A 21,440-nucleotide genomic window follows, 5' to 3' on the forward strand; every position below is an offset into this window, starting at 1 on the left:
TGTCCATTTGGATCATCTGGCCCCGTATTGTGGAGCAGCTTGGGACAGGCAACCTTAATGGGGGCGATGTCATGGGATGTTCACCATTTTCATTTAGAAGTGGAATGGGACAGTTAGTTTAGCCCTATTTGCGAGCCAAACTATTGACTGCTGCTTGCACTGTCCATCACTCAGGAAGGATGAGCCAGAAGTGGTAATTCTGGCTCTCTCTCTCTGATGTCATCCTAGAAGCCACCAGAGGACTGAACCGTGAGTGTTCCAGATGTATCCACCTTCAGGAATAATCTTGAGCCGCTAAGTTCACCTATATAAGACAGACAGGCGGTAAGGTAGCAGTCTGTTGGAGTGTAAGACTGGCGAACAAGTGCCAGTGGCTTGTGTTGATAGACAGTACATGATGTCCATAATTGTGAAACAATGCAACTGGGATGACTGTGTACTGTAAGTGTGTACGTAGCAGTACTAGAATAAATCAGCCTTATAGAGCTAACACTACCAGTGGTGTTTTTATTTATCACCCTGTTGGCTCGGCATGTTACAGTATTATGTATACAAATTTTGGCTTCTTCAAGGGCTTCCTCAGTACAATTCTTTAGATATTTTTAAAACTGGCTTTACATTGGACCGACACAGATAGGTCTTATGCCAACATTAGGATATTCAAGTTTAAAAACTTCACTTTTAAATCTGTATTGAACTGAGAATATAAGAGGGACAAAATAGTAGGGTCCAACTATTCAATACAAAACAATGCTATAAGATTAATTATAACATTTAATTATTAATGGGACCGGTTTCGATGTGTGTTCTGCGTCATCTTCAGCCATGAACTTTAAAAGCAGACAATAACATATTTAAACTTACAAAACAATGCACAATACATATGATTGTGCAATAATCTTATGAATGATTGGTTGAAATTGATATGATTAAAACATGATCTGGAAACATTCCTTATAACACTAGCTTAAATTTTCCTAAAAATATAGCAACATTTCCTTTTAAAATATGTATAGCCTTATATGTTACTGAGTGAAAGCCCTCTTGATGAAATTTCACCGAGTCTTGAATTGTGAAAATAAAGGTTACGAAGAATATTACGAACTTCAGTCAAAATCCATTTTCAAAGCACTGAGTGAAATATGCTACGAGAGGAACAGACAGTTATGTTTATGTTTTGTAAATCTAGAGAAGGCCTATGACAGAGTACCAATGGACAAGATGTTCTTACATGTGATAAATTTCATCTTCAGTTCCATATTGTCTTAAATATAGTTAAAATTCTCAGCGAAGAATTTACATATATTTGTCCACCTATTCACTGGAGTAAAATATACACCAATTAAATTAAATTGCTTGTACAAACATGATGTGTAAAGGACATGTTTCAACCTGTGTTAAGGTCATCTTCAGCTTATGATACAGAAGATAAGACATACACATAAAAAACTGTACGTACATATGAATAAAACTAATGTGAAAGAATTTTTTCAGTATACACTGAAGAAAGTTTAAAACATTTAAAATAGTTTTACAATCTTGATGTGATTAATATTGGCGATGATTTGACAAGAAATAACCCTCCCAAGTTGAAAAAAAAAAAGTGGTTGGGTGGAGGAGTATCATGGTATCAGTAGACTATTTACAATAGAAATGTCTCATGTGATCAATTATCAATGTTGGAACAGAGTGTAAATTTTTTTTTTGCTAGTGGCTTTACGTCGCACCGACACAGATAGGTCTTATGGCGACGTTGAGATAGGAAAGGCCTAGGAGTTGGAAGGCCGTAATTAAGGTACAGCCCCAGCATTTGCCTGGTGTGAAAATGGGAATCTATGGAAAACCATCTTCAGGGATGTCGACAGTGGGATTCGAACCCACTATCTCCCGGATGCAAGCTCACAGCCGTGCGCCTCTAACCGCACGACCAACTCGCCCAGTAGTGTAAAATTTAAATTCTGTTTTTCTTCAATGAGGATTAAATATGATGAGCATGTATCTGAAGAGAAAACAAAAATACCAAATGTGAGAACGAGAAAACTTGAAGAAAATGAGCGAATAAATAAAATGCTGTAACATGTACCCTCTCCCCACGCCCTGTCGGGTAAGGTATTCAGGTCGGGTTGAAGGTGACCTTAGCACTGACTGGAGACTTTGTGACCACCACTTAATGCCCAATTTCTGGAAATCTATATTAATGGAGATGCCCACTCGTGATGAATGTCTCTGAACCACCTTCAAACGGTAACAATTAGCAAACCAACGACACCACTTGGCATCATTGTTAGTAATGATAAGTAAATTTCACAGCCTTTTATTTGAAATATTAAAACAGAGGAAGAAATAGCAGGTATCGATTGGTATCGATTATTATCGAAATGTAAATTGAGTGTCACGGAAATAACGAGATAATTGCAGCATTGTTTTCCTGTTCAAAATTGAAACTAGTGAAGAGTAGAAAGCCGAGCGATCGTTTAGGTTATGGGGCGCATGTCAAAAACTGCGCACGAAAGGGCTCAGCAATATGCAAAGGATGGTTTATATGCCACAGATTCAGCGACAGTGGTTTGCAAGTATTGTAACTGCCAAGTTGGGTGGGAAAAAAAAGATAGCATTGTGAAACATGTTAAATCTGAAAAACACGTGGGTACGCGAAGCGATAACAAAAGTTCAACCCTTGCTGCTAGTATGTCCCAAAGAAGGCAATCTTCTGTGCCTACACAGTTAATTGTAAATGACAAAAAATTTCCAGAGATAACTTCTCAAAACGCACAGTTGAAATATTTGTCAAAGCAAATATACCTCTAGAAAAGCTGGAAAGCAAAGAGCTAAGAGCCTGGATTACTGAGTTTTCAAATGAAGAACTGCCATGTGTGAGAACTCTACGTGAAGTATATTTACCGGGTAAGTTTCAATTTCATTGATCGGGTACAGTTTAGGTATTACAAAATCAAAACAACGCGCAAAATTGAAGGATACCGAATTTGAGTGCGATTTTCATATCGAACTATCTTACCTGTACCCAATTGATCCAGTAATTTTAAATTATTTTGTTATAATTTGAGGTCTTTCTTCCTTTCTAGAAGTTGCATCTGACCACCAGAAAAGAACAGCAGAGGCTCTAGTGGGGAAGAACATCAACATACTCTGTGATGAAACTACAGACAGAATGGGCCATTGTGCTTTTATCATCATATTCCAAGTCCCAGCTGGATCGAAGAGAGAGCTGCACGTTATTTCTATGAACTATCTTGATGCAGGAAATGCTACAAACTGCTCTTGTGCTGTTTTAGAAGCTCTGCGCACTTATAGTGTACCATATAATGCAGGTAAAGTGTTTGTTAGTGACAGTGCCCCATACATTACCCGGTGTTATGAAACATTAAGTGTGGTCATAGGGGATCATTTAATACATGTACAGTGCTGGGCACATAAGATCAGTTTGGTTGACAATAGTTGGGTCGCAGTAATGACAGATTTAAATCATGTGGTTGTGATGGTAAAGTCTGCATTTTTGAACACAAGAAAGCAAAAATATAATTATTTACAATTCTTAACATCAAAGTATGATGCTTCAAAGGAAGCAAAGCTTTTTCCTGCACCTGTCATAACCTGATGGTTTCAGACTGTCTTCTATTTGAGTGCTTACTTTACTGATGTTGTTACATTTTTCAAGATGTCTGACATGAAAGACATCAACAACTGTGGTATTAAGTACCTGACTGATCTGAGTGACCGAGAAGTGAATAGGCTTCACTCCCACATGGTTTTTGTCACAGAACATGCAGCTAGATTGGTTGACCTTACTGACCTTGAAGGGTCTCTGTATCCTACATCTCATCTCCTTTACCCCAAACTGCATAACATTGATGCCAGTTTTACCTTCGTTTGTGAGGGGAATTTTCCTGTGGCAACTAATGATGCTTTGATTAAGCTCACTCCTCTACAGCAGGCTGCATGTAGAGACACATTTGTCAAAGCTGCTCATTCTTCACAGTGCAAGCTAGCCACACTGAAAGATAAAGACCCCAACTATAAGCATTCTGTGTCAATTTCTCAAGCTTTGTATCCAAAAAATATAATTTTGAATAGCACTGATAAATTAGATGAACTTGAGAAATTGTTTGGAGTAACAGATCTCTCATGAAATGATATCTGGTCTGGTTACTGTTCTCTGAAACATGCAATTCAAACTCAGATGAAAGAAAGTGAAAATGTGATGTCATGCTTGCATTAACTGCAGTTCAGACAGAGTTCAGCATATTTGCTATATACTGTCTTGAGTTGTTGTGGACCCCAACGAACAATATAGATAGCGAGCGTGTGTTGTCTCATTACAACACAGTGGTTACAGACAGACAGTGCAGTTTGAAAAAAAGCAATGCCGAATTACTGACAATGCTTTTGTTTAAACAATGAATTTGTATTGTGTGTGAACCAAGGACAATAATTGCACTTCACAAACTTGGAATCTTTAAAATTAATAATACCATGCGATTATTTTAACTTTGTAAATAGATGCTAGTTTTGGAAAAAATAGATGCTAATTTTGAAACAAATAGATGCTAATTTTTCAGGTCCCTACTTATATCTCAAAAACTGAAGATGTTACAGGCATGAAAATTTGTATTTGGAATTTTCTTTCAAAGTAAAGAAACACATAATCTTTCGTCTTTGGAAAATCCAGTTAAGGGGGGTGAATTAATTGAAAAATTAGTTGAATTCTTTGTATGAGGATACTTATATCTCAAAAGCTAAAGATGTTACACGTGTGAAAAAAAGTATTTAGAATCTCCTTTAAAAATAAAGAAACACGCATTTTTTTGGAGGGGGGAATCAATTTAACGGGGTGGGGTGAAAAAGGATTTGAATTCTTTTTATGAGGATACTTATATCTCAAAAACTAAAGATGTTAAAGACATGAAAACTGGTATTTGGAATCTCCTTTAAAAATAAAGAAACACACACTTTTGGGGAGGGGAATCAAATTAATGGGTAGGAAGGGGGCAGTATAAAAGGAGTTGAATTATGTTTATGAGGATACTTATGTCTCAAAAACTGAAGATGTTACAGATGTGAAAATTAGTATTTGGAATCTCCTTTAAAAATAAAGAAACATGCATTTGTTTTCTTCAGTAAAATCTACGTAAGGGGTGAGGGGTTGAAAATAAGTAAACAAGGAGTTGAAATATGTTCATCAGGGTACTTTATCTTAAAAACTGAAGCCTTTACAGATGTGAAAGTTGGTATTTTGAATTTCCTTTCATATTAAAGAAACACATATTTATTTTGTTTTTGGAAAGTCCACTTAAGGTGGGAGAGGGGTGGAAAGAAGTGAAGAAGAAGAAGTTGAATTATTCCTATGAGTACTGTATATATTTATCTCAAAAACCGAAGGTGTTACAGACATACAGACATGAAAACTAGTATTTGGAATGTCCTTTAAAAATGAAGAAACACGTATTTTGTTGTTTACGGAAAATCCAGTTAAGGGGCTGAAAGGAATTAGAAAAGCAGTTGAATTTTTAAAATGAGTACTGGTATACCTACATTATATGTCAAAAACTTAACATGTTAGAGACAAGAAACTTGGTATTTGGAAAGTCCTTTAAAAATGCAGGAACATGTACCTTTTTGTTTTCGGAGAAGGCACTTAACGTGGGTGTGTGTGTGTGTGTGCGCGTGTGTGAAAAGAAGTGAAAAATAGTTGAATTATTTTTTATGAGGATACTTATATCTTAAAAACTGAATATGTTACAGACGTGAAAATTGGTATTTGGTATCTCCTTTAAAAATGAAGGAACATGTATTTTTTGTTTTTGGAAATACACTTAAATGGAGGTTGGGGTGGGGGAAGGACTGATCAAGGGGTTGAATTGTTTTTAATGGCGATACTTATGTATATCTCAAAAACTGAAGATGTTACAGATGTGGGAATAGAGGGGTGTATTTATGTATTTATTTTTTCGACTTGGGAGAAGACTGTTTCTCACATGTACAGTCCTATGTCGGTCGCATGGTCGCCTTAGCCCCAAAAGGTAATACCGCAAACATGGTTTACAAAGAATTTCTAGGATAAATTAAACTCAATTTTTGGGCGAGTTTTTATACTTAACGAATTTTCAGATGTCTTAGTACAATGCCGAGGAACGATTACCTTGATCACATTATGAAATCCACGCGAGCGAAGCCGTGGGCAATTGCTAGTTTATATATATAAAATAACACGTCCTGACTGACTGAATGATTCATCATCGGCGAGCCAAAACCACTGGACATAAAGAAATGAAATTTTGGGGATACATTTATACTAGGGTGTAGGTGCTCACTAAGGGAGGATTTTTGGATATTCCGGCACTAAGGGGATGAAAAGGGGGGTGAATATTTAAAATGAGGATATCTATATCTCAAAAACTGAAAGTTTACAGACAAAAAAATTGGTATTTGGATTCTCCTTTAAAAATAAAGAAACATATTTTTTTGTTTTCAGAAAATCCCATTAACGTGGGTAAAAAATGGGGGAAAAGGGGTTGAACACCTTTTATGAGGAGACTTATATCTCAAAAACTGAAGATGTTACAGACATGAAAATTGGCATTTGGAATCTCCTTTGAAAATAAAGAAACACGTATTTTTGTGTTTTGGGATAATCCGACGAAGAGGGAGTTAACAGGAGTGACAAACGGGGTGAATTTTTAAAAAGACTATATCTGCAAATTATCTCAGACACGTAACATATTACTGATTTGAAAACTGGTATTTGTATTTTCCTGTAAAAGTAAAGAAACATAAATAATTTTTTTTTGGAAAATCCACTTAAGGGGGACTTAAAAAGAGGGTGAATTTTTAAAATCAGCCTATCTACAGTATATCTAAAAAACTAAACATGTTGCAGATGTGAAAACTTGTACGGTATTTGGAATCTCCTTTAAAAAAGGAAACACGTATTCTTGTTTTCGGAAATCCCTTAACGGGGAGGGGGGGCATGAAAGAACTAAAAATTAGTTTAATTATTTGTATGAATATATACAATATATACCCAAAAATCTAAAGATGTTACAAACGTGAAAACTGGTATTTGGAATCTCCTTTGAAAATAAAGAAACACACATTTAGGGGGGAATCAGCTTGGTAGGAGGGGGGATGAAAATACTAAAACGCATACGTTATTTCACTTGAAGGAGAGGAAACACAAGGGTAACGAGTGCAACAAGATGTTTAGTAAGTCTAGACCTGAAAGATGCCTGTTAACCCACTCGAGTGAAAGGCCATACTAAGGCAATCAACACAAAGAGCTTTGAACTACTTATTACTGGTAGTCCTCAAGGATTGCTGCCAGTGTGTTTATGCTGATCAAATTCTTGTAGATATTGCTATCCTGTACACAGACGAAGAATACACCCATGGTACCAGTTCACTGCATTTAATATTTAGCAATTCTGAGAAGTATTCTTCCCATCTTTTCACTATGTCATCCCTTTGCGTCAATATCTGCCCTGCCCTGCTCCAGTTTTTACAAATTTTGTATCTTCCCTATTTCATAAGCTGTTCTTCACCAAACCATACAAAACCCTTTTACTTCCCACCAAGGAGTCTGCTTTTCCTTTTTCCTCTCTGATAGTCTTCCACAGATGTTTATTGCACACTTTACAAAACCATTTCTGAAACATGTCCATTCCTCTTCCACACTGTTCACGTCATCTTTTTGGGAATTTCTTTCTTCAAATCCTCTTGAAACTTTTCCCTTATTTCTTTCTCTTTTAACTTCCATCCCTTTATTTTTCTTCCCTTTTTTTTTTTTTAATAGCCAATGGCCGTAGCCATGTTGAAACACCGGATCCCGTGAGATCTCCGAAGTTAAGCAACATTGGGCGTGGTCAGGAGTTGGATGGGTTGCCACGCGCTGTTGGTGGGTGGTAAGGGAATGGAGGAGCGGAAAGGAACTGGCCACCCCACCGCACGTAAACTCCGGCTCAGGAACACCTCTACGGAGGTTCGGACCTGCCTTCGGGCAGAATAACCCTTACCTACCTACCTTTTTTATATTAACTTCATTATTTTACCAAGTCTTAATTTGGCTACCACCACTTTATGGTCTCCTTCGAAATCTGCTTTGGCATTGCTGTCACATTTACGTTTCTCCTTATCCACCAGAATAAGATCAATCATTGTCTTTGTCTTTCTATTTCTCCAACCATATCTAGTTATTTTTTGTGAGTTCTTTTTTCTAAGCCATATATTGCTAGAGTCCTGCACGGATGCAGATACCCGCAAAGTTAGTGTCTTGGGGGATACAAACTGTATAACAGTGTGGATAATTTTGCTGATAATTTTGAAATAATGACGTTTATTGGTTTTCACTCAGATATACTCTTGTTTTTGCTTGTGGTTAGGCGACCCTTGACATTGGTATGGGAGAATAGTGATATATAAAGAGCCTTGACATTATGAAGCCGTAAATCTCACCTAAGCCTAACTGCCTCCTGCCTACAATTAATGGAAGAAAAAAAGGTCAATACGTCGGTAGCTGTCACAAAAGAAAATCCCTCATAAACCTGTGACTGGAGTACTGGTGCCAGGTGTCAGGCCTATTGTATTATGTTGACACCACTATCCGTTTCAATACCTTGGGTGTAATATACTGTAGTTAAATATTTATATTATCTGCAGATAACCATTTTGCAGATGTTGATAACCATTCGCGAATGCAGATGAAGGAAGAGCGGATGTGGAGTGGATATTATTTTGTATATCTGCGCTGGGCTCTACGTATTGCCAACAATTATTCCATTCCTTAAAAAAAAATCTACTACTTATTCTCCTTCTTCATCTTGGTTTCCATAACTATAGGGGCCAATTATCTCTTCTTTTCCCTGTCTGTTCCAACACATGCATTCATGTCTCCCATTATTATAACCTCTTTGTCTTCAATACAACTTCCAGTTCTTCTAGAAACTCTTTTAAACATTCACCTGCATTCCCTGATTGGGGTGCATAAACCTGTATAAAATACTTGATTCCACTCTCAAGTCCAAGTCTAACTTTAAATATCCTGTCATTGATCTGATCAATTTTGTCCACATATTGCGCTAGGTCTTCTCTCAATATAACACAATTTGTTGCCATCTTTCCTCCACTCCAATATAATCTATACCCTTTCTTCAATTCTTTTTTGACCTTTCCCCTTCCATTTTGTCTCACTCATTCCCATCATTGCTATGTCTTTCTTCTCCATATACTCTATCAGTTCTTCTACCTTGTCATTCAAACTCATGACATTGATGATACCAATTCCTGTGATGTCTGGTAGCCCACTTCTCACAGTTCCCCCCAGAGCATCGGGAACTGCGCGTCACTTCAAGGTGACGCCCTAGCTTTCTCCGAGGCCTCGATTCACTCACACTAATTTCTTAGGCTGTTTGTACGATGGGTTCGCCACTTCCAAAGGCATTTTATTACCTTCTGCCAGGTTCAAATCAGACCGCCCCTAACATGGAGTCAGATGCCTTTTGTAGCCGCTCCCCTTGAGTACAGACGCTACGGGTTTGCCCCTTCCGCCATCTCCATTGTACAAAAGGTTAAACAAGAAGGAGTCCACCTTTTCAATACAATTGATATTCAAAAAGAATATATTATAAAATCTTTTAACATTTCAGTATATGTTTTGACCCAGTGAAGCAAGGTGCAATAAAGGTAATGCACGTTGCAGTTGCTATCAACAGTATTCTGTAGAAGGAAGTCAGCCCCAGGGACAAAACTATCTATATATCGATCTGCTTTCAGGCCAACTTTGCTTTACAGGAGTTAGGTAGGATAAGCCTATCTTATTCATGTAATGAAAAAAGTTCAATTTGTTGAGTAGTGTAAATGGTGGTACTTAACACGTGTTTGTCATTTACTATAATTAACAATCAACCATAATCTTGCGTGTCACCATTTCTTAAATATTTTTGACAAATGCATCAATTTTGCAGTCAGCATAAAAATATGCAAACAAGGGTTTGTCTGTATTATTCTGATGAGTTTCTCTAGTAGTGAACAAAACAATCCTAACTCTCATACACCAACAGACAGAGAATAATCACTTACCTGTTGGATCAGCAATTTGTGCTTAAGAATTATGTATTTGATGGAAGTCCAGTCCACAGGTTCATAGTTTGCTTTTGAATATCCTGTCACCACACTGAATAAAACTGAGGGCCGGCTATTTATAAAAGCTTCTGGGTTCTGCATAATTTTCTCTCCAATGTAATCAAGTAGATCTGTATCTACATGGCCCTAGTGAAAAACAACAGTTTTGTATTAAAAAAGCAAATTCCTTTCAAAATGTCATTTGTAAATAACAATAATAAAAATATAAAACCAAGAATATCAGAATGAACAATTTAACCCACTGGGTTCTAACGACCCGTACAAACTTCTCTTTTTTAAATATTTTTATATATATTTTTTATGGTGTCATCAGCCCTTGGACCAGTCTGATGCAATTCTCCAATCCATCTCACCTAACTCTATCCCATCCCACTCTTCCAATTAATCTACAAATTAACTTTCCTACGACAGAACTCCCAGTTCTGCAGATTCGTCTTGCCTGCCTCTTGAGCAAACCAGCTCTCCGTTCTCATCTATCATCATGCAAACATCCAAGCATGTCACTGCCGACCGACCGACCGACCGACCGACCGACCAAATCTCTCCTTTCAGTCAAATATTGCCAAACCTTTCTCTTCTCATCTACTTGGTTCAATATCTTTTCACTTAATCCATCAAATTTTGAAAAGGTCTAATATATAGTTTCACAGTATGATATGTTTATTTCTTTTGCTGTTAACTTGGCATATATTGTTCTTATCTCTTTCGGTTACATGCACAGAACTAACTATGCATTCCATGGCCTAAAAATGGCAAGATCCTTAAAGGAAGGAGGTATTGATGTATTTAATTGCTCATTGTCTAATTTGAGATATCTCCATATCTTATGTGCTAATGTACTGTAGTATGTGCTTTTTTAAAACTTTTCTTATGCTCATTTGATTCTTTCTTTATTTTTGCCTTGTGTTCGGTCTTGTAAATGCAGAAAATTGGTGATTCTTTCTTTATTTTTGCCTTGTGTTCGGTCTTGTAAATGCAGAAAAATGGTATTCATCTCCATCATGAAAATGAAAACCAACAACCTGTTTTCCAGTCATTGACCGGGTCAGGGATGTAATGAATGAAACATATATAGGCTGTTATTACAATGGGGTCGCCACTCCCAAGGTGATTTATTAATGAGTGATAAACGCTATGAAATGATAATGGAGGGTGTTGCTGGAATGAAAGATGACAGGGAAAACCGGAGTACCCGGAGAAAAACCTGTCCCGCCTCCGCTTTGTCCAGCACAAATCTCACATGGAGCGTCCAGGATTTGAACCACGGTATCCAGCGGTGAGAGGCCGACGCGCTGCCGTCTGAGCCATGGAGGCTCCAGCATCTCATCATCAACATCAATAATTTCCTTCGTCCAGCTCCAGCTGGGTTGGGATGTTTATAGCACCTCACCATCTTCCTCTAACCAACACCACCATTGTTCCTCTTTAACTGCGTTCAAATCCAGGTTTCCTCTAATTACAGTGTTCTTAATCATTTTCAATGACCTTAGTCAGGGTCTCCCTCCTCCTACCTGGGTCTCCAGTAATGCTTCGGCACCCTTCCCTCTTCCACCCTCATGACATGTCAAAACCATACAAGTCTATCCCTCACCATTCTGTTGAAAAGCTTTCCCACTCTGATTTACTTCCTGATATCCTCATTTCTTACTCTGTGCTTTGTCTTTCCTATCTACTTCTTAAAAATTTCATTACACTGGCTTGGATTTTATTCTCCTATCTATTTGTCAGTGTCCAGGTCTCTGCTGCATATATCACGCATTAGGCAGTAGTGCATCTTATACAACACCTCTTTGCACTTCATCGTACTTCCTTCTTACACACAAGGTTTCTCACACTCTGAGAGAATGCATTTCCCTGTTGAATCCTTTTACTAATTTCCATGTCAAGCCCTGCCATCCAGCATCAGTTCACTTATCACGTACTTGAAGCTCTCCACAATTTCAAGGTTTTGTCCCTTTATTTCCGTAATTTATTTCCCTTCCCTTTCTCCTCTCATCTACACCACTGTCTTACTCATCTCCACACTGATTTTCATTCCATACATTTCAATAATCTCACTCAGCATGTTGAGTTGCCCTTGTACTTCCTCTCTGTTTGCTCCCCATGCCACGCTTGCAAACAGCATTACCATAAGCTATCTGTCCCCACATTTTAACTTTGTCTCCACGATTTCATCCATAACAATTATGAATACCAGTGGTGACAGCACACTTCCTTGTCTTAGTCCAGTTTCATTCCAAAACCACTCTCTCCTCTCTGCATGTGCCTGGACAGTGCTATAACAACTATTGTACATTGCTTGCACACATCCCATTGTTTGTTTTCCAAATACTGTATTTTCTGTTGCATCACATTCCATACCTTTGCACTACTGTATTATCAATATTTTTCCATTAATTGTGTCTCATACTAAAAATGGGGTCTAGTGTTGATCATCCATTTCAAAAGCCATATTGTTCTTCTTGTAACTCCTTTCCTCTCATTCTCTTTTCTGGTACCCCTTTCAAATATTTTTGCTACATGAGATATGAGTGTGATACCTCGATAATTATCACATATCTTCTTGTCCCCCCCCCCCCCCACTTCTCAAACTCCTTTACTCCAGTAATTTGGTACCAATTTTTCTTTTCAAATATACAGCTGCTGTTGTTTCCACGCACAATTCATCATCCAATCCTACCGCTTATCCCACTTTCATTCGTTTGTGATTTCACTCCCAGATTCTGTCTACTCCCACTCTACCCCTAGGGTCTCATCTACACTCATTCTCACATGAATTAGTTCATCAAGTCTTACCTAGACAGTCAGCAGATATAGACGTGCTGAGTCGGGTGTGCCGGTAAAGCGGGAGTGGAGTGCGAGCGGTGTGTGGAAGGAGGATGATTGGTGTAGATCAATATCGGGCAGTTATCGGAAGTTGGCAGGGGCGAGGAAAGAAGGAAACAGCCAGGAATGAAGGAGGTGAAGTGGAATCAAGATTGAAGGGCGAGATGATAATGGTGGCAACAGTGATTATGCTATTGCTAGTCATAGGGGTGTGGAAGTAAACCCCGGACCGACTCCCAATGGCAACAGGAGCTGGGAAGATGTGGTTTTACCACCATCACATTCCAGAATATTTGTCCCAATAACTGGTACTATCACTTTCTGATTCAGCTGTCCTTCCTTTCTTCCTGTTATGGGTGAAAAAGGGTTGTGCAATGTTATGTAACAAGATATAAACTTTTATGATAGCCTGTACGTCCCACATGCAGATTTTGGGTGTGTCAATTCATCTTATTGGTACAAAAATGAATGAACTAATTTGTCGTTATGCTCATTGGCTATCTACCAAATTTTGCAGTGCACGTTAGCTACAGTCATGCTGGACACAAGCTAATTGTATCACTACCATTACCTTGATAGCTTGCCTGGGAGTCAAGATTCTCTTGGCAATGGTCTGCTCTGCTGGGACTTTCCTAATCATTCATGTGGAGGAAAGTTAAATTCTTTGAGTTTCATTTTCCGGTGTGTTTCAATTTTTAATCATAATGCAAATTTTCAGTTCATTCTTTTGTTCCATTTTTGATCATTTCAATATAAGTAGACATTGTGTGACGAGCTTACATACATTTAGTTTGAAGGCAAACTTTTAGCTTTTATTGCAACTTTAACTGCCTGACCTTCAGTAGCTTGGGGATTAGCCTCCTGTTAAACTTCTGTATTCTGGTTTCTTCATTTTAATGTTTCATAGGCCTGTTGCCCAAAACTTTGATTATTCTTTTGAACATGATTCACAATCATGTTTCAGTGAGTTTCAAACTCTTGCTTTGTTTCATGTTCATTCAAGGCAGTACTGAAAAGTGTTTCTATATAGGCTACTGGTTTTAGTATTTAAATTAATGTGTGCATTATAATTTTCCATACTTTTAGTTATAATAATTGATCTCAATCTTGAAATTTATTGTTTTCTGAAAGTGTTAAATTCAGGCAATGATTTGATGATGATGATGCTTGTTGTTTAAAGGGGCCTAACATCTAGGTCATTTCATTATATTAGACTTCCTTGAATCCTACTGATGATTGTGTTTATATTCATTAATATACGTTAATTAAATTTCTACGTTTAGGGTAGTAAATATATTCTTACTAAGATCCCAATTTTTCAGTCATGATCTCAGTTACACAGGCTATGAAACTAGGACCCGGTCCAGTTCACTTGTACATCCTTTCATATCTGATTTGATTTCCCATGCCCTTTGAAATGTTGTTTTTACAATTTCCTTTACCTTGAATTGACACAGATAGGTCTTATGGCAACGATGGGATAAGAAAGGGTTAGAAGTGGGAAGGAAGTGACCATGGCCTTAATGAATGTAGAGCCCCAGTATTTGCCTGGTATAAAAATGAGAAACCATGGAAAACAATATTCAGGGCTGCTGACAGTGGGGTTCAAACCCACAATCTCAAGAATTCAAGCTGATACCTACGTGACCCAAAGCACACAGCCACTTCCTTGTTTATGTATTATTATTTATGTGTGTATGTGCCCAGGGTACAATGGCACCAGTACGAGGTTGTGTAAACTGAGGTCATGAGCAGATAATCTGAACTAAATAGGTTATGTATAGGGTTGTGAATGTAGTCTAGTAATTCCTTCTTTTATTTTCATTCATGATGTATGTCCGCAGAAATTCTACCCCATCGTATTTTAAAAAAGAGGAGCAGGTGTACAAATTGAAAATTCACAACCAGGCTTCAACTGGTCATGTGAATGGTGACATGCAAATTTTGGCAGCTTGTTTTGAGGAACCTGTGGCTGTAACTAACCTGAGTGCAAATGAATTAGGTGAGTCGTGAGTCCTTGTCCATGATTCATAAAGCTATCATCAGTCTTGATTGAGCAAGCAGAGAGAACGGATGTGCTGAGTGAGTGCTGCGGAATGGGGAACACCTTGCAACAATATAGAGCTGCGATAGGAAGTTGGCAGAACAGATGGAAGTGTAAAGAGGTAAAGGATAAGAAGATGAAGGATACAAAAGAGGGGTTAATGGCAGCGCTGTTTGTTGCAGTGGCGGTGGCAGTGTTGTTAATGATAGGGGGAGTGGAGACGAACCCAGGACCAGGTCCAGGCCCTGTGGGCGCTCTTGGATAGCAAGAAATTGAGGCAATAAAGGAGCTGGTGAAGGAGGTTTGTCAGGCGTACCAAGTAAGGGAACTGATAATGAACCAGGCTGAGGATATTAAGCAATGCAATCAAGGAGGAGATGAAAGAACTAAAGGAGAAGGTGGAAAACAACAGAGGTAGAAATACTGCAGAAGAAGATCAAGAACCTGGAAGAGGAGCTGGTAAAGGTGAAGATGGAAAGAGCTAATGGTGACCAGGAAAGAAGGAGGAAAAACATCTTTATTTATGGAATACAAGAAGGGGCCAGAGAAAATAAAGTGGACTTAGTGTATAATGTGGTGGATGTGGTGCAAAACAAAATGAAGATCAACTTTAGCGAGGTGGACATTGATGATGTGTACAGAGTGGGGAGAAGGAAGGGCAATAGGCCCATTAAAGTGTCGCTATTTTCCACCCTGTTGGCGGATATTGTGTTAAGGAATGCAGAGAACTTAAAAAGGGAGGAAGTGTGGCTGAAGAGTGATATTGGTAGCGAAGCAAGTAAAGAACTGAGAATTTTAAGGAAACATCTTTGGGTAGCTAGAAAACAAGGCCTGAGAGCACATATTAGCGGTCGGCAGTTGGTAGATGAAAACGGCAGGTGGTCACGTGTGTGGGCAATGAACAAGCTTCAGGAAATGGATGACAGGCATCAGCAGGTTGGCGAACAATCGGCGGGTGAAGGTGAAAGGAATGTCGAAGCAAGTGCTGAGTGTATTGACGAAGTAGTGAATAACCGTGACAAAGTGACCGAAGTCCAGTGTCCAGAGGAAGAAGGAGCAACGGGAAGATCACTGAGAGAGGAGGGATTGGTGCTGTCACACGTAAGCAGAGTAGTGGAAAGAGAAGAAAGAAGGCGCCGAGAAGGTCTGGGTAGGGGAAGGAGCGTAAGTTTAAAAGATTGTGGGGTAAGAAAAACAAAGGGCAGGATGATAAGGCTAGTAAAGAGAGTGCTAAAATGAATAAAAAAGGAAGAAAGGTAGCTGATAGAGAAGTGAGTGTAACGAGAAGTAGAGAATCAAGGTCTCCTACACTGCTGGTTAGCAGAGTTGGGGGAGGAAGCGGGAGTGTCGGAGTGGTGTCCTAGGTCAGGTCTCAGCTGTCTGACTCTGCTGAGGATGAGTCGGGCAGCTGGCTGTGGGTACACACACTCTGACGCACGCCAATTGTAAGTAGACTGTTATAGATAGGCGATTGTTTTTTGTTTTGTGTGCCGTATTTGCCGTCTGGTTTTATTTAATAGGGTTGTCTATTATTTATATCTTTATAATGCTTTTGTATTTTTCTCAGTTCGGTCTTGTCTCGATTGTATTTGTTTGTTTGCTTTTGTATTTGTTTTTTTGTTCTCTCTTTTCTACTTTCTCCATAAAGATTAATTAGGTTGAAAAACTGTAAAATCTGGAGAAAATAAATAAATCATCATCATAATCATCACCATAAAGCTACCATAAGTGTTCTCTGTTTCTAATTTATAAAGTTGTAATCCAGCAGTTCTCAAGCTGAAACATGTGGAAGGACAGTTAATACATTACACAGATCATATCATCAGGAATTTATTGACGTTATAATTGTCTTAAGATTTTTATAAAATGTGTGAAATATTTCTTAAATCTCTAACTGAATTTCCTAAGAAAATTAGTGTTTTAATCGATGGTCTGATAATGATCTCTGCTGGTTCATAGGTTGGTGCCAGTGCGAGTAATGTTCAGGATTCTGCTACTTCTCCTATTGTCACGGTAAAGATGTCGGCTGATAATGTAGATTCTAAACTTGAGGTTAATCCTGACCAGATATCAGTGAGTTACTACTACTTCCACTCAAGTTGGTATTACTCCTGTTTTGTATCAAGTGAATGCTGAGCTTGTTCAAGTGTCTTCTAATTTCGTTTTTTTACAAGATAATGCCATGACTGCTGAAGTGTTTAATCCTCTTGGTTCAAGGGAGGTTTCTTCCATCTTTTCACAAACACGCATTACAACTGCCTTAACACAAGTTAGTTCTTCTACAGCTCAAAGTTTTTTACTTCAGTTTCACAAGTGTGTGCTAAGGTGCCAAGGACTGAGGTTTTTATTGCAAGAGGGAACAATCCTTACTGAAGTGTTCACTACTCCTGTTGTTTCACTAGTGTGTGCTACTACTGTTGAAATATTTCCTGTTCCTGTCCTTTCAAAAAGCTTGTACTCTCCCTTCCCCAGGGTTTACTAATCCTAACATTTTGCAAAGCTGGTGCAGCTTCTCTTCAGTGTTCTCTAATGCTTTGCCCGCTCAAGGGTTTACAAATGCTATTTCCTCTCAAGCTAGTTCTATGCCTGTACAAGCATTTACTAACAGTCTGGTCTCAAGGTAGCACTAAATCTGATCAAGTGACCACTACTCCTCCTTTATTGCAAGATAAGGCTTGAGCTATCCAAGAGTGTAATGCTCCTATTTCTAAAATTGTTGTTGCTATTTGTTGTCAACAAGTGTTCAGTAATCTACACATCCTTTAATTACAATGTTGAAATCTGTGTCCAGGTTGATGGTAAACTCTTTTCTTCATTTCCTCGTAGAATTAAGCATCAAAGCATTGTGTACAATCTTAGGAATGATCAAGTCTTCCAAACACTGTATCCCTAAATGTCTAGTTCCTTGTCAGAACACATCCTTAAAGCAATATCTGAAGGGGGTCTGTTGACAATTTTCTCGTTCATGTGCTCACATATTTTATTCTGTCTCATGTGGTTTTACTTTCATGTGCATCACTTAAACAAAACCATGTCTGAGTATATTCAGGATATTTTCTATATCAGGCTGCTCATGATTCATTATACTGAAGCCCAGATTGTGTCTAGGATTATTGAAGGTCTTGAGTGTAATTACCGTTCTTATCCTTCTTTGTCAATAAGTACATTGATCCATTTAATTCAGAACACTATTTTGAAACTTTTCTAGTGTGTTAAAAAGAGGGTAAAGTGGTGTAAGAGACTTTATTAGCATTATCTTTCCCTTTTGCTAAAAGATATTTTTTTTTTCTTTTCTCTTCTGGTAGGTCTCCTTTGCCCTAATACTCACGTCGTACGGGTACTGTAAACTTATCATTAATAGGTTTATAATTTCCAAACTTTATAACATGTTGATCGTTGTTTAATGCATTCCTTCATTATAATAAACTTTCTTCAAATTGTTTGCTATTTAAAATGTATTATGGTTGCAGGTCATCCATAAATTTGATGTAGGGCCTATAGGCCTATACATGTGCATATGGTTACAATGTATTTATTGGGTTTATGAAGACACTACATTCCCAAAACTAGTTATGTTATACACTGAAAGACTGTATGGATACTTGTCATGATTCTATTTATTGCATAAATTGAGAGAATAAGATCTCTTGTTTTGATCAGAATTTATTTCTTTTATGTGCTTGTTCTCATATGGTCCCTTTTTCTTGATGAATCTTTCCTTTACTTTCAGAGAATGCTATCTCACTCAACAATATTATTAAATATTATTGGACTTAGTGAGACAGCCGTGCGGTTAGGACCGCGGAGCTGTGAGCTTGCATTTGTGGATAGAGGGTTCGAACCACACTGTCAGCAGCCCTGAAATTTTTTTCTATGGTTTCCCATTTTCACACATGGCAAATGCTGAGGCTGTACCATGACTAAGGCCACAGCTCCTTCCTTCCCACTCCTCGCCCTTTTCTGTCCCACAGCCGCCATAAGACCTATCTGTATTAGTGTGACGTAAAGCCAACTATAAATAAAAAATCTTTGATTTTCATTGGCCTCTGGATTTATGTAGCACCTAAGTCCATTGCTACCTTGCACAAGTGTGGTTAGATAATTTTGTTTCCTCCACCATAAGCAAGAATTATTGCAAACTTAATGTACTGAAAATACATACATATAATTCTTGGTAAATTGTGAATCTTCAAGGTGTTGAATCATTACAACTATGTCGCATTGACGATACACTATTATTAGTATGGTACTAGTAACACTGCAAACACACGTGTGGAAATTAAATATCGGTATGACGGGCGGCTTTTCAACCACGCTACAGAATTGCAATATTCAGACAACAATGCTTCTCCATTCCAAACATCGGAAGACCTTCAACAGAGTATACAAACATTTAGGCCTGACTGTCAACATTCAAAAGATCAAAGTGCTTGCCCAATCTGCTCCTGGAACCACCATTCCAGGTTTTGATAATACCATATCTGGCACAATTCTGGAAAGGGTGGATCACTTTCTGTGCCTCGGGAGTACTCAATCGATGCACAGTACCTCTCAGAAAGACATGGAGAATAGAATAAAGACTGCCCATGAGGCTTTTGGTCATCTCTCATGTCAAGTATTCCAGAATAAAGATCTAAGGATTAGCATTAAAATAATGGTGTACCAAGCTGTTGTTATCTCTATGTTACTCTATGAGTGTGAGACCTGGACCTCTACCACCAAGACATCAAGAAACTGGAATGCTTTCACCAACAAAAACTTAGGTCCATTATGAATATCAAATGGGATGACTGTCTGGCTTCATGGCTAAATGGTTAGCATTATGGCCTTTGGTTCAGAGGGTTCCGGGTTCGATTCATGGCCAGCTTGGGGATTTTAACCTTAATTGGTTAATTCGTCTGGTTTGGGGCCTGGGGGTGTGTGTGTTATCTTCATCATTAGAAATCATCTTAGGTAGGGCCCCATCCTCACACACCTATAGGCTGTGTACTATAAAAAGACCTGCATCAGGCCTCTCTGGAGGCCATACACTAATGAATTAATTGGATGACTAACTAATGTTGCTGCAGTTCCTGAGAAAGTGCAGCTAAATAGAATAGAAGCCATCATCATCGGTCATCGGCTTAGATCGACAGGCCATGTCCATTGTACAAGTGACAGCGTCCGTTGTACAAGTGACAGCAGACTCTCTCAGCAAATACAGTACAGTGAACTCAACACTTGCAAGAGGACTAGTGATGTTCCTCTGAAGCGATATAGAGATAAACTTAAACAGACCATGAGAACTGTAGACATAAACTCAAATACTGGGCAAAATTTTGCAGTGGTGCACACTCGTTGGCATGCTAGCAACAGTTATACACAGTTTGAGCAAAAATGTTAAAGGCAGGAAAAGGAAACCCACCAAGGAAAGAAAATACGTCGAACACTACCACGCCTCCCCCACCTTCCATTGGATGTACCGTGTGGCTGCGTGTTTTATGCAAGAATTGGTCCGATAACCATCAGCACTGCCTCTATCGAGTACACCAACGAATTATGGAACTACAGGTGAAAAATGTACACTCGGATATGAGTATCAGCCACCGCCAACCTGTTTGCACTCCTCCATACCATTTGGCTCCACCCAAGATTAAAGTTCTTAAGACTATCATCGACAAAATGCTAAAGGATGGTGACATCTGCCCTTCTAAGTCATCATATTCTTCTCCTATGTATCTTGTCCCTAAACCGCAAGAAGGTTTCAGGCCTGTAGTTGACTACCGTTCTGAATAATTAAATCATTCTTCAATCAGTTCCTCTTCCTGACCTATACTCTACTTTATCCTGGTTTACTATCAAATTCCACTTTCTGAAGATTCTAAACTACTCACTGCTTTTGCTATGAAATGGAATTTGTCCCGTTTAGCTTCTCCATTGGTGCTCCTGTCGTAACTCACTTGTCAGATAGTATTCTGTCAGATATTGAATTTAAATTTGTCTATCATTATTTAGATGAATTGGTGGTACATAGTAAATCTTTTGATGATCTTCTCATTCATCTTAACAAAGCCCTTGTATGAATATGCAAAGCAGGTTTAGCTGTTAAACTTTCCAAGGTTAGTTTTGCTCAACCAAATGTCCTTAGTTGTAATGATCACCTACCTCCGAACATAGCTATTCTACTCATCCTGCATTGTTTTCCAACCCGCAGCTGTGAACAGCATCAACCACCTATACACTACACCTTCTTGGAACATTCTAGAAGAACCCGCAATTGGAAGAACGAGCCATCACCAATTCTACATGAGCTAACTCTCCATACTACTTTGTTCTAGAAGCTACAGCTCATGAGTTCCACTATATCAGCTCACCCTCTCAGCTTTTGACTTTCTATGAGATAATTCCTTCTTCTCACTGCGTGAGTTATATCGCAGTG

At 38.5% G+C, this 21,440-nt stretch overlaps 1 protein-coding gene across 2 annotated transcripts in view; it reads right to left on the reverse strand.

Moving 5' to 3' along the window:
- Positions 1–21,440, reverse strand: part of LOC136862912 (FAST kinase domain-containing protein 2, mitochondrial) — a 116,813-nt gene that overhangs the window by 54,823 nt on the left and 40,550 nt on the right. For both annotated transcript variants that reach the window (XM_067139193.2, XM_067139194.2), the window contains one exon: positions 10,090–10,278. In XM_067139193.2, the coding sequence (XP_066995294.2) occupies positions 10,090–10,278 (189 nt within the window). The remainder of the gene's footprint in view (positions 1–10,089; positions 10,279–21,440) is intronic.

This window comes from Anabrus simplex, chromosome 2 (assembly GCF_040414725.1).
Source record: "Anabrus simplex isolate iqAnaSimp1 chromosome 2, ASM4041472v1, whole genome shotgun sequence".
NCBI classification, from domain to species: domain Eukaryota; kingdom Metazoa; phylum Arthropoda; class Insecta; order Orthoptera; family Tettigoniidae; genus Anabrus; species Anabrus simplex.